Source organism: Suncus etruscus, chromosome 6 (assembly GCF_024139225.1).
Source record: "Suncus etruscus isolate mSunEtr1 chromosome 6, mSunEtr1.pri.cur, whole genome shotgun sequence".
Taxonomy (NCBI): domain Eukaryota; kingdom Metazoa; phylum Chordata; class Mammalia; order Eulipotyphla; family Soricidae; genus Suncus; species Suncus etruscus.
Genome location: NC_064853.1, coordinates 93,432,462 through 93,446,630, shown reverse-complemented (window position 1 = coordinate 93,446,630; position 14,169 = coordinate 93,432,462). Strand labels below are relative to the sequence as shown.

Below are 14,169 nucleotides of genomic sequence, written 5' to 3'. Positions count from 1 at the left end.
TGTGTTTCTTGCCCCTTTATCAAAGATTAATTAGCTGTATACCTGGGGGTCAGTCTCAGAATACTCAAATCTATTCCATTGATCTGAGAATCTGTCTTTATTCCAATACTATGCTGTTTTAGTTACTGTTGCTTTATAAAATTTAAAGTTTGGGAAAGTGATGCCTTCCATCTTCTTTTTTCCAAAAATTGCTTTAGCTATTCATGGGCATTTATTGTTCCAAATGAATTTCAGGAATGTTTGATCCACTTCTTTGAAAAATGTCAAAGGCATCCTTAAAGGGATTGCATTAAATTTGTACATTGTTTTGGGAAGTATTAACATATTAACTGTTGGGTCTTGTTTACCCCTTGATTGGTTATTTGTGTATCCTCAATGTTAATCCTTCTAATGCCTGAGCAGGATATATGTTTCCATTTCCTGTGTCCTCTTTAATTTCTTGAAGTAGTGTTCTTTGTATAAATCTTTCACTTCTTTAGTTATGTTGATTCCAAGGTACTTGATTTTCTGAGGCCAATGCACACTCAGATTTATGCATACATAGAACAGCCACTCAAAATGAAGACAACTCTTGGATAACTGGAACCAAGATATTGTTTTCCTAACTTTTCATCCAAAAATCTTTCCTCCAATTAAATAAGTTTTAATTTGGGGGCCAGAGAGGTGGCACTAGAGATAAGGTATCTGCCTTGCAAGCGCTAGCCTAGGACGGACTGCGATTCAATGCCCCAGCGTCCCATCTGGTCCCCCGCAAGCCAGGGGCGATTTCTGAGCACATAACCATGAATACTCCCTGAGTGTCAAACAGGTGTGGCTCTAAAAAAAAAAAAAAAAAAAAAAAAGATTTAATTTTGTCACTCTGGCATTTTCCTTATTTTAGCACTTTGATTCTGGAACTATTATTTATGTTTTTTTCATCTGTGGCTTCATTAACTGTGTTCTGCTTTATTGGTTCCAAACTATATTGTGAAGTTTTGGCAACAATCACTATTTCTGTGGGTACAGCTTATCCCATATAGCATTATATTGGAAGGTGTTGAAGGTACCCCCATCTAATATGTGACTTAAAATGCAAGCCAACAGTGGTACCTGTTATGAATGTTATGAATCAGGTCTTTATTATAAGTAAATGGAACAATCATTTGTTTATCAGCTTTCAAGTCATAAGGCTTTCAAACTGAAAAAGGACTCTCTTAGAATATTAATCTTGATCAAGTCTCACCAATCTTGGTTTCACCAATCTTGATCATATATCTCTGTCATTTTGCAAAATAATATTGCAATTTTTTTCTTTTGGAGAGTAATGGTTGAGCAGGAGTTTGCAAACACTGAAGTTTCAAACACCTTTGCCTGAATCCTTAGTGACTGAATCTTTGCCAATATACACTATTCTATTTTCACAGTGAAAGGAACATGGACAAGAACCCTAAACTTTCAGCTCTAACTCTTGCTGAGAATTTGGGGTACAGATTTAACTTCTCTGAAATTCATAAGGAATCTAACAACATTCTTTTTGATAATAATAATATCTTAAAGTTCCAAGTGTTTATAATAATCAAACACTTTGTAACTAAGTGATTCCTCATAAAATCCTAATGTAGGCTTTTCCATTATTTCTTGCTTTATAGATGAAGACATTCAGACACAAATCACCCTGAAAATTTATAGAAGAGTAAGACTTGAGCACTGACATTGACACTTTGGCACCTACGTCCATGATTTAATTCTGTGGCTGTATTTAACACTATGAAGGGTCAGAGCTTCTCAGTCATAGAGTCACTCATTATTGTGCAGGTTTCTCTGGTATCTATTACTAAGCCTGGAATCATATTGTTCACAGAGTTTATGTGAAGAACTCAAAGGATTATTTCTTTTATTAGAGAGTAGCTTCAGGGATCATATAATCTGGATCAGCAAATTGTACTTCACTACAGATTTTAGCAGAGCCATTTTGTTAGGTTTGGCTTGGGAATGGATTCTCCAAAGCTGTGCTCAGGGCCAGAGTCACTCAGAATGACACTTACTCCAACTGTCTGAACTGCAGTGCAGTGCTCTGACCCAGTGTTGCACACCACTAGGCCCTCATCTGGTGCTTGGGAACTTCTTTGGCTGCACTTGACCCAGCTGCAGTGGAGCCATTTGGTACTGGGAATCAAGCATGGAGCCTTATATACACCAGGCATTTTCTCTAGTCCTTTGAGTGATCTTCCTGTTCCTCAACATAATTTATTTCTGAAAATAACAAAAACATAGAAAGTCTTAGCCTGACAAATCAACCACAGGTCTATGGATGGGTATTTTGATCATGAGACTCAGGAATGTTCCATTCTATCTTGGGATCATTACCACACATGTCTGTTATTTTTCCAAAGGAACTGTATATGCACAGACCTCAAAATACCACCTACTTATTCATTTTGTACCATTACTCCCAAATTAGCCCTCTGTAAAGCTGTTAGAAAACATCAAAACTTCAGTGCTTTTCTTTCTCAAGTCCCAATCTGACTATTAAATGCCATGGAGGCTACAAAAAGGTGTTCTTCATCCTGTGAAAAAGCAGAGATGGGCAACAAAGGAATTGAGAAAGAAGAGTAAGAATAAGACAGCCCAGTGGCATCCTGATTTGTCAAACTTATTCTTTACACACTTATATTCCTCATCCATTATCAAATGTGCCATGTAAAGGAATAGAATGAATCCATTTATGTAATGAGATGAGAGAGAGAAAGAGAGAGAGAGAGAGAGAGAGAGAGAGAGAGAGAAGGAGGGAGGAAGGGAGGGAGGGAGGAAGGGAAGGAGGGAGGGAGGGAGGGAGGGAGGGAGGGAGGGAGGGAGGGAGGGAGGGAGGGAGGGAGGGAGGGAGGAAGAGAATGATTAGGGAACACCCAAAGAAAATGGTAGGGAAATATATCAAGTAGTTGTGTTTGATTATTTTTAAGCATTTCTTTAACAAGCACCAACAACCTTTCATTATAAAACCTCAATGGATGATGGTACCCGTAAGTGAATCTGACCCGCAAAACAGCCTCACATTCAATATTATACAGTAAAATGATAAATGCTAAAACACCAATGTATGAAAGCATCCATAGGTCTGAATAGTCTAGGAAGACTTCTTGAATAAAGTGGTATTTTATCTGGATCTTAAAAACAAAGAAGATGTGGGGCTGGATAGATAGTACAGTAGGTAGAGCAGGCCTTGCACAGGCCTAAGCCAGGTTAAATACCTGGCACTTACGGTCTCCCAAGTCCTGCCGGGAATGATCCTTGATTACATAGGCAGGAATAACTCCTGAGCACCACTGAGCATAGCCAGAATAAAAGGACATAAACTGTGCTATTTTTACCACTTTACATGTACTAATTTGAGGAAACTCAGTGTTTCATGTGATACTGTGTGTGATTTTTGATATTTTGCATCAAATGTCAAATGGTCAAGGGTTGTGCTTCTTTTCTACAACTTTCAGTTTAATTTTCCTCCTTGGAAAACATAGCAGCAGCTCCATTGAGCTTTGTTAACACCATCAACAAGTACAGCAGTGCCCAAGCCACATTAAGTATTCTGAATTATTGATAAGCCAACGAGCTGGAATGATGACAGGTTTTTCTTTTATCTCTAGCTTCTCTTCAGAAGTCATCTGAGGGATCTTCTTTAGAGCCAGATTTTCACTCCCTGGAAAAGGAAGGTGATGAGATTAAATTTGATGTCAAGGTAAGATCCCCTTCATTATTACTAGAAATTTATGTTGTGATATTTTTGCCATTACTGTATCAAATATTGTTTCTCTATTTTATACCAATCATTCCATCCAGAGGGTGTACCCCTAAAGTCATGTACAAACTAGACTCCTTAAATCTGCAGGTTATAGGATTTTAACTAGAAATGGTCCTACAGATGTATATAATTGTTGTTAGTTTTGTTTTATTTAAGGGAAAGTTATTTTATTTTAAAAAGTTATTTATTTTATTTAAAGAAAATGCATCATAGTTGACATAATACATAATTGTTTCCATAATTGTTAACCATAATTGTTTCCAGATAAGTGAAAGAAAAGTTATTTAAAAAAAATAAAAAGAAAAATTAAAATTAAAAGAAAGACAAGAAAGAAAAAAAATTTAAAAATAAATAAAAAAAGACGGACAGTGGCAAGCTAATTTGTGAAAATTGTTATATCTCCAATGAAGTCATTAATACAGTGACAGAAGGTTTAGTTAGTTTTTGTTATTAGTTGTCCATTCTGTTAAATTGATGTATTTCTATAGGGATGACAGCATCAAACAAATGAAGTTGTCCAGGAACTCAAAGAACTGCTCTATTTTCCGGTGTATAAGACGACCAGGTGTATAAGACCCCTAAGTTTACAGTCTCGGACCATCTTTTCTGTTACTCCATATTGTCTTGCTGCAGCACAATTATTGTGTTCCTTGGCAAAGTTTACAGTGTTCCTGTGCTGCAACTGTATGTACCACAGTGAGCCAATCACAAGCAAAGGTTCAAAGGTTATACTGTATGTAATAGAGTTCCTCTCTGACTCTGGCCAATCTGAACAGGCTTTTGACAGTGTAGATTCAGTTACAGAACATTGCATTATTTGCAATCATAAAAAGCCTGCTTGGATTGGCTGAGTTCGAGAGGCGGTCTGAGCAGCTTTGCAGTGATTGGTGCAAGATCAAGTTGGAAGATTCATTTCGTGGCAATATCCAGACGATTTTCTTTTAGCAGTATATGGAAACGTTTTTTGGGATATACTCGGTGTATAAGACGTCCCCCGATTTTCGGTTGACTATTTTTCATTTCAAAAGTCACCTTATACGCTGGAAAATATGGTATTATTGATACTGCAGCTTCTGTGTGGTGTGTTCTCAGCTGTCAGGCCTCCTGGAAGAAGGAGCATGATGGGGAGGTGCCCATATTTGCTCCAAAAAGGCCCTGGTGTTATCAGTCCAAATACTGGCATACCTGAAGTTTGGTCAGATTGGTGTCCCCAAAGAGAATCATAGAGTAAGTGGTGCAGCAGGGACATATGCAAAACTGTATGAATATGGGTGAAGGATGCAGTGGACCTGGCTTTGACGGGGCAGGGACTTAGTCTGCCCTTTCCTCCTGAAATGGCCAACTTTCTGCTTTGTGGCCAGTGTATCCATCATTTTTTACAGCTTGGTTTACATCTTTTCAGAAAAGAGCGACCCTGTGCAAACCTGACCCACTTTAAGTGTTCTTGCCTGACTTCATACTTCATATTAATAAGTGAAAGGACAGTGTCTGACTTCATGTAGAAAAACAGCATGAGAAAAGTACAATATATTTTGTGTGTGTGTATATATATATATATATGTACTTTTCTCATGTCATCATAAGATGCTAATATTGGAGGTGGTTAGAGGAAGTGTACACAAGAATTTTCAGTATAGTTCTTTGCAGCTATTCAGATTCATATGGCTCTCTAATTATTTCAAAATATAGATGATAATAAGAAAAAACAGACCCAGATCTAAGCAATGTACCCTTCTTAATGGCCTTCCATCTCTAACAAGAACTGTTTGAGCATATTTGAGCATCAAATATAAATTTGAAACTTGCAAGTGCTGTAAAGAATTGAAATTAGGGGTTAGAATTATAGATAGTACAGCAGATAGGGTATTTGCCTTGCATGTGGTTGATCCATGGTACTCCAGATGGTCCCCTAAACCAGGCAGGAGTAATTCTTGAGTACAGAGCCTGGAATAACCCCTGAGCACTACTGGGTGTAGCCCCAAAATAAAAGGATTGTCGATAAAATAAAATGGATTTGTTATAACATAGTTGCAATGCCACTTCAGAATTCTCTCTGCCCAACTTGAAAATAAAATATTGAGCAGACCGAATGGTTTTCATATCAGAGACAGAAGAACAGAGACTTCAATGAATATGAGCAATAGTTTCGATACATCATACTTTCTTAGTGGATTCAAATGAAGTTTTCATAGGCACACACTGTTGACATTTGTGAGGCAAGCAGAAAGCAAATCTTAGATTTTTATTTTTATATAGGTAGTAAGTAACACTGTGGAAAAATAGCATTTTCAGGAACTATTTAGAGTATAGATTCGGTGTCATTTGGTTTATTCAGCCTTCCACATTCAAGACTGAAATGGGACATTTCCCCTGCCAGTTTGAAATCCTTCACAGGTGGAAAAACTGTATCACTATGTCTTCTAGAATGAAGAAACAGGTTACAATTTTCATAAGTCTTGATTGGGCATTTTGAAAAACAGCATTTTTTAAATGAACAAGCTAAATTAAACTCTATCTGACTTGGTACCCATAAGTTTAATTGATAAGTGAAATATAATTTTATATATGTATAATGGGTTTAATTGAGCTTCTGCCTAATGCTTTCTGCACCTGAGTTTCAGAGTTTTCTGTATATCAAGGTGTGTGCACTGAAGCCAAGATCTACCACTGATCTCATGTACCCTTCATGGGACTCAAAATTTAGAAGTACCTTGGATTTTGATGACTTACTTCACTAATTTCAGGTTACATGTTTCAGACATGCACAAATTATATGATTCCTATATAGGAGCTACCATTATGCAGAGGTTCTGTGTAAAAGAATCCAAATGAAATTTGGAAAGTAGTTGATCCCTTTTTAACAATCACTTTTTTAATAACTTTTTAACAAAATAGAAACAGGGCTAGAGAGAGAATACCATAAGACACTTGCCTTCATACAGCCAAACCTAATTTGATATTGACCTACTTATGGTCCCTGCAAGGAGTGATCCCTTAGCATAGAGCCAGGAGTAAGTCCTGAACATCACCGAGTATGGCTCAAAAAATTAACTAAACAAATAAAAAAATAAGTCACAAAGGTGTTGACTGACAGCATCATTCTGTCTGCATTTTATGACCAAAGTCCAAGACTTGCTGACCAGAATGTACAGACAGACATCTGACCTTGGGGACAATTTGACAATTCTTTGACTTTAGTTCTGGAACACAAAAATACCCAAAAGAAAAAGAATCACAAACTAGAGTAGGAGAGTGGATCATAATCCTGTGAGATTTGAGCCCTTCCCAATTCTCATAGTAAAATGATCACATGGGAGGAAAAATAGCTGCACACAGAAGCCAATAAAGAGCCTTTCCCCCCTTTTCCCCTGGCTTCTCACTTAGTTGGGATGACCTTTGGAACATGGCTAGCTGAACTTCACAGACAGCTGAGGATCAGGTTGGCACTGAAGCTGGCTGACTTGCAGCCTAGGATTTGTTCATTAACGTCAGATGGTAAAGCTGGGCTGCGGGGAGATTCACTGTAGTTGTTGGCAGTAGCTATTCGGCTACTTCCTCTTCTCTTCACCAGCTGGCAGCTGCAGCTTAGTTCACAGGACTGCTCATATCACAACCTCCTTGGAAGCTGGCAAGACTCCAAAGTCGATGGGAATTCCTTCTTTCTCTAATGTCAACACAGGATAAAGAGAGAGAGATTGGCTGTGAGCACCAATGAAAATTAAGTGTGCCTGAGCATCTGTTAAAGTGTTTCCCGGTAGTAGATGCCTTTCAGAGTTTCTCACAAGCAAATAGACACCTTTAGAAGACACATTAAAACAAAACAAAAACAGAAAACAGAAAATAAAGGGCATCAAAAACCAAACAGCTGAGACTGAAACTAGAAAGAGGCAAATGGAAGGTTGCTGAATTGGCCACCTACTTCCCAAGGGCCCTTAGAGGAATGCACAAGGAAATACTTATCGCTTTGCATGTCTACTAACATGTCCATTCTGTAGCATTTGAATTAAGGAGCCTTTAAAACTTAGGCTGTAGAGATAGTGCAGGGAATAAGGAACTTGCCTTGAACACGTCCTACCTGATTGTTTTCTTGCATCTTATGTGATTTTATTTCCAATATCATAGATGGTCCCCTAAGCACTGCCAGTGATTATTTCACTGGAATAGAATGGAATTAGGGATGGCCCCAGTATATGGCCAGTAATTTATAGCTGCCATGGATAGCTGTGCTATCATGAAACATTCTTGAAAGGATTCATCCTTCTGTGTGTCATTGGTGATTCATGGGAAAAGGTTGATCATTTCAATTCTTGAGAGTTTGGAAGTTGATTTCAGTCATCATGGAATATCTAAAGGGGGTTGATATATCAATGGAGGAAGTCATTGCAGATGTGATACAAAAATCAAGAGAATGAGAATTTGGAGTAGGGGACCTGAAGATGCTGCATCATACAGTCAAGCTCTCACAGATTTTACTATTCTTGCTTTCTATTGATGAGCAAGATAGTGGTTTCTGTCCTAGGAGTCTACTCCTAGGGATAAATAGTGCATACATTTAATTTGTAAAGCAGTGATTCTTGACCTAAATTTTGAAAGATGTTCTATGATGCATAAAAACTATAGACAGTTTCATAAGAAACAGAAATAATTTATGAAAAAAAAGTTTACAGAGGGGGTCAGAGAGATAGTACAGTGGGTAGGGCACTTAACTTGCACGTGGCTAACCCAGGTTTGATACCTGTCTCTGATTATGGTCCCGAAAGCACTGCCAGGAGTAATTCCTGAGTGTAGAGCCAGGAGTAACCTCTGTTCATAGCTGGATGTGGACCCAAAACAATAAAAAACAGCCACTGATATGGCAGACATCATAGCCTTATTTTTAAGAAATTTCACAATCACTCACACCCTCAGCAGCCACCACCCAGATGCAACATCATCACCAGGCAAGACTCTCCTTCAGCATAACGATTAGGATTTGCCAAAAGTTCAAACAATAGCTACCTATTTTTGGCAACATAATATTTTAAAATGATAGTTCTTTATTTTTTCTGAAATTGCTGCCTTACATGCCTTACATGCATCCCACCAGAATTCTACTATTGGTACCTCATACTGTCCCCTGAGTACTGCCAAATGTGGGCCAAACACAAGAAAAAAAAGGAAAGAAAAAAATACTATTGTATATTTAGCATACCAGAGTTCATTGGTCCAGAGGAGAGGGATTAGAGCCATACAATCAAAATTGGGGCCTATTCCCAACACTGAGCTTGGGGATCACTCTTCTTGGTCCTGAGAATAAAACCAGAGTCAGGTGTATGCAATACAGGTGCCTTAAGCCCTATACTTTCTATTTGGTCTGATATAACTGTTTTGAAGGTGCTGGGAGTTGCAGGGGACATACCTGGCAGTGCTCAGGGTCTTCTCATGTGTATGAGCTCAGGAATAACTCCTTCCAGTGCTTAAACTATATGTGCTGTTAGGGTTTCAAACTGGCTTCCACCACATGCAGAGAAAGCTCCTTAACCCCTGTGCCATCTTTCTGGCCCCTGATGTAACTTTTCTATGTAATGAAACTTAAAAATATTCATTTTACTTGCTATATTGCAATATTTAATTTCTTGGAGGAACCTGAAACCTAACTAACATATGATATTTGAGGTGGGTCTGTGATATAAGTTCAAATGGTAAATGAAATATAACTAGATAAAGATCTGAAAAAGAGCACCACAAGGATATTGGAGATTTTTTTTTCAAAAGAGATAAAATTTGGCTTTTTGTTTTATACTGTTTTGTTTTTGCTTTTAGTCTGCCCCCCTGCAGTGCTCAGGTCTTACTCCTGGCTCTGTACTCAGGGATCAGCATCATTCCTTGGTGGATCATATGGAATGTGATGATCAAACCTGGGTTGGCCATATGCAATACAAATTCCCTACCCACTATACTATTGTTTTGGCCCCCAAAAGAGGTAAAATTTGAGGCTGGAGAGAGATAGTACAGAGGGTAGGGAGCTTGCCTTGTACCTGACCTGGGTTTGATCCACAGCATCATCCTATATGGTGCCCTGAACACTGCCAGGAGTAGTTCCTGAGTAACTCCTAAGTGTAGCCAGGTGTGGTCCCCACCTGAAAATTTTTTGAAAAATGTCAAATTTGTATTTTTATTTGTCTATTCCCTGTTTTTAGAGAATCTCAGATCCACACATGTCTGACACCTGCAGGATGATCTATCTGCCCCTCCAATGGTCTTCATTCAGTTCATAAACTGTCCTCAACTATCCTCTATTCTTTCCTTTTCTTCTTGGAAGCCCCTTCCAAGGTAGCTGATCTAGACTAGAAGTAGGAGAACATCAGGTAGTACACTCACAGCAAAGCATGACTAAGTCACTGATAGATTCCTCATCCTCCTGAAAAGATTTACCTTCTTCAAAATGGGTAAAGGAGATTGCCCTATTATTCCAGAAAATTTCTTTAAAACAAAACAAAACAGCACCCCAAAATGTTACCATCTAGTGGTGCTAGGAATCAAATCCAGGGCCTTACTAAGAAAATAATTAGGCAGATGCTCCCTTAGTGTGGGTTCAGGCAGAGCTGGGGAGAAATGCTGGTAAAGGTCAATGAGAGAAGAAATACAGCAGAGCATCCTGCTAAGAATCCATTCTAAGATTCTTGAAAGGGCAATTATTTTTAAAAGTCCTTCCTCTGGGGCCAGAGCGGTGGCACAGTGGTGAGACATTTGTCTGACAGAGGATGGACCGCAATTCAATCCCCTGCCGTCCCATATGGTCCCCCAAGACAGGAGCGATTTCTGAGCGCATAGCCGGGAGTAGACCCTGAACATCACAGGGTATGGCCCCTACACACACACACACACACACACACACACACACACACACACACACACACACACACACCTGAACATCACAGGGTATGGCCCCTCCAAACACACACACACACACACACACACACACACACGTTTTTCCTAGGGGCTGGAGAGATAGTATTGTGTAGGGTGCTTGCCTTTTCCTTGCAAAGGCCAACCCTGATTCAATCCCCAACACCCATATGGTCCACTGAGCCCCTCTAAGAGTGAACCCAGAGTGCAGAGACAGGAGTAAGCCCTGAGCACTGCTGGGTGTGGCTCCAAAAAGAAAAAATAGTTCTCCACAATAAAACCCAACAAAATCTCAATGTTAGGGTTGGGAGTGGGAGGCAATTATTCTACAGTCAGAGAGAGAAGCCCTTTTCAAGGCAGACCTTCCTCCTGGAACAGTGTCTGTGACCATCCTGGACCAATGCTTAAGGACAATGACTTGGAGAGGCTACTTTGCCTTTACTTTCAGTGCTCTTCTAATTTTTTAGTAGTTCTTAGTTTTCATCTTTCTTTGTATATTTTCTCTGGTTTCCATAAAATATCTGCAGTGTCAGAAAGTGCTTCATTTCATACATTTCCAGTCTTCACATTCTAAAGCAATTTAGAATTGATTGATTCAGCTCCTCATCTGCCCACCTTTTCTTTTATTATCTTTTTATTTCTTGCTTTGTTTGGGGACTGCAAGAGCAGTTGCTCAGGACTTACTCCTAGCTTTCACCCAGACATCACTCCTGGCAGGGTTCGGGGGACTATATGGGGATAAAACCAGGGTTGGGAGTATGCAAGGCAAATGCCCTGCCTGCAGTGTTATCACTTTGGTCCTGTTTCTTTCTTATACTTATATTTTTATAATGGAAGTAGTGCAGATTCAACTTGGGCTACACCTGTCAACTCGCAGGGACTAGTTCTGAAAATCTGTGCTCAGGGATTACTCCTGATGGTATTTAGAGAACCTGTGCAGTGCTGAGGAATTGAACTGGAGTCAGTCACATACAAGGCAAATGCCTTATCCCTGGTATGCCTTATCCCATCTTGGAACTGGAGAGATTGAACCTACCACCTAGTAACCACAAGCAGTTTTAGAGTATCAAAAAAAATTAAAAAAATTAAATTAGGGGCCGGAGCGATAGCGCAGTGGTAGTGTGTTTGCCTTGCATACGGCTGACCCAGGACAGACCTCAGTTCGATCCCTGGTGTCCCATATGGTCCCCCAAGCCAGGAGTGATTTCTGAGCACATAGCTGGGAGTAACAAGCAAGCATCACCAGGTGTGCCCCCCCCAAAAAAAAACCCACAAAAATTAAAAATAAATGGAAGTTGTTATGGTCAGAAGAAGACAAAGTAGAAGATTTTAGGTGGGGGTCTTTGTTCCCTGGCTGGGAGGAGAAGTTTTATGAGGCAGGTTACCTTGTTAATGCTGACTGGGTGATTTTAGATGAACTGGTGGATATCCCTGAGATACAGTGAAAGTACAACTAAGTTAGGTCTTATTAATTTATATAATTGTTATTATTTTTGTTAACATGGAATTAACACAAGAGGCTCCATTTAGGGCCTGTGACTTCTTTTGTAACATTGAGAAAATTCCTTTTTCTGGATGCCTGAGGCATGACTCCAAGTCAGGGAGACAGACAGAAAGGAAACAGGATCTGATTGCATGAGAAAATGCTATCACTTCATTTTATTGTTTTATTTTGTTTTGGGGCCACACCTGGTGATGCTCAGGGGTTACTCCTGGCTGTGCACTTAGAAATCACTCCTGGCTTGGGGGATCATATGAGATGCCACTTCGGTCCCTCCTAAGCAAGTGCACACAAGGCAAACATCCTACCACTGCGTTATTGCTCCAGCCCCTATTATTTCACTTTAACGAGGACCATTTTGGGCTAGAAATGCTATAAAAAGGTTGCCTTGAATCCTGCCTACCCTGGTTTGAATCCCACCACCACATATTGGCTCCAATCACCTCCAGCGATCATTCTTGAATACAGAGCCAGAAATAGTTTCTGTGTACTGCCAGGTGTTGCCCCCAAACCCAAATAAATAAATAACTATTTTAGAAAAATAAAGAGTATAATTTTAAATGATTTAGTAAAAAGTCTTTAACCAAGAGATAAAAGTAGCAAGTGGCATGTGGTCTATTTGCTTGGCCAATTAGATGATACCCTACTATTACCCAAAATAAAAGTGTTCCCCCAATTTCCTCTTTCCTTTCTATCTATACCCTTTGATACGTAAAAGTCCACCTGGATCTCACTGGACCCTCCCACTGTTAGTTGAATTTGTACTGGTGAAATAAACAGGTTTCAGTTTGGTTTGTCGGCTGACTAAGACCACGAGACAAGAAGCAAACTGACTCCATTATTCTCTCCTGATTGGCTTGCTTTATTAATTCTTCACAGCTACCCTGTGTCAGACCCATTCACCCAGGTTTGGAAATATAATGCATGGGGTGATTTTACCTTGGCTCATTATTTGAATCAAAAGACCATTACCTGAAAAAAAAAAAAAAAGAAAGCATGAATTTGTTATATTCTCTTCTTCCTATACTCAATTCTTCAAGAACTTTGTAAAAAAAAATTCCCAAAAGTACTTTTCGCTGCAGTTTAGCTTTCATCTCAGAATAGAAGTGACTGTACTTAAGTTCATATTTTATTTTATAAGAAAAGGCACTTTTCCAAGTCAAATATTCCATTTCCCTGATTCGACACAGTAAATAGAAGCCCAGGGAACTGAGTGTCTATAGTGTTCATGAACAGAAAGTATTTATTCAAGGACCATTTTGAAACACACAGATGCCATCTTTACTCTATATGTTGAGGATTCTGGATAAATCTGACTCAATGCCAGTCAGTTCCTCATCAGCAACTTTTGAAGAACACCAACTCATTGGTTTTGTCTTTTTGGTGATTAAGAAAGAATAGCAATTATTTTCTAATTATTCCAATTATTTCCTTATTGGAGAATAGGAAAGGAAGAGGAGACCATTGGCTAATTGTTATTGAAAACTGCACACTGCAACTCTCAGTACAGAGTCTCCCAACTGCACACTGCAACTCTCAGTATGGAGTCTCCCAACTGCACACTGCAATTCTCAGTATGAAGTCTCCTCTTAACTAGTACAAAGGTTCCCAGACACAACTTCTTCCTCCACCCCTATGGATGGAGCCATTGGAACACCCCAATGAACTGAACCTTGTGTACTGCTGGATAAGATTGTCCCTTAGTGGTCAACCTAATTCCTAAATTCAATAAACTAAATACCTTCATCTATCTTAATACTTAGTAAGTTCGAGGGTTTTGGGAACTCTTCCAGAAATGAAGATGAAAACCCAAAGCATAATTTCTCTTATAAATCATAATATACATTAGAATGTAAATGTTTTTCTTGTGGCTTGTGTTTAAACTCTGACTACAGTATTTTAAAACAAAACTAATCTTTCTAAGCCTTAGCAAAACATTGATGAGCTCTTATGAAAGCACTCCCCAGGGGCCAGAGAGATAATACAGGGCCTAGAGAGATAATGC

General features: G+C 39.1%; 1 protein-coding gene across 1 annotated transcript in view; it reads left to right on the top strand.

The window, feature by feature from the left end:
• The window catches only part of MCF2L2 (MCF.2 cell line derived transforming sequence-like 2), a 257,863-nt gene that overhangs the window by 117,187 nt on the left and 126,507 nt on the right, over positions 1-14,169 (top strand). Inside the window, exon 16 of the mRNA XM_049775600.1 lies at positions 3,621-3,712. Coding sequence (XP_049631557.1) covers positions 3,621-3,712 — 92 coding nt within the window. The remainder of the gene's footprint in view (positions 1-3,620; positions 3,713-14,169) is intronic.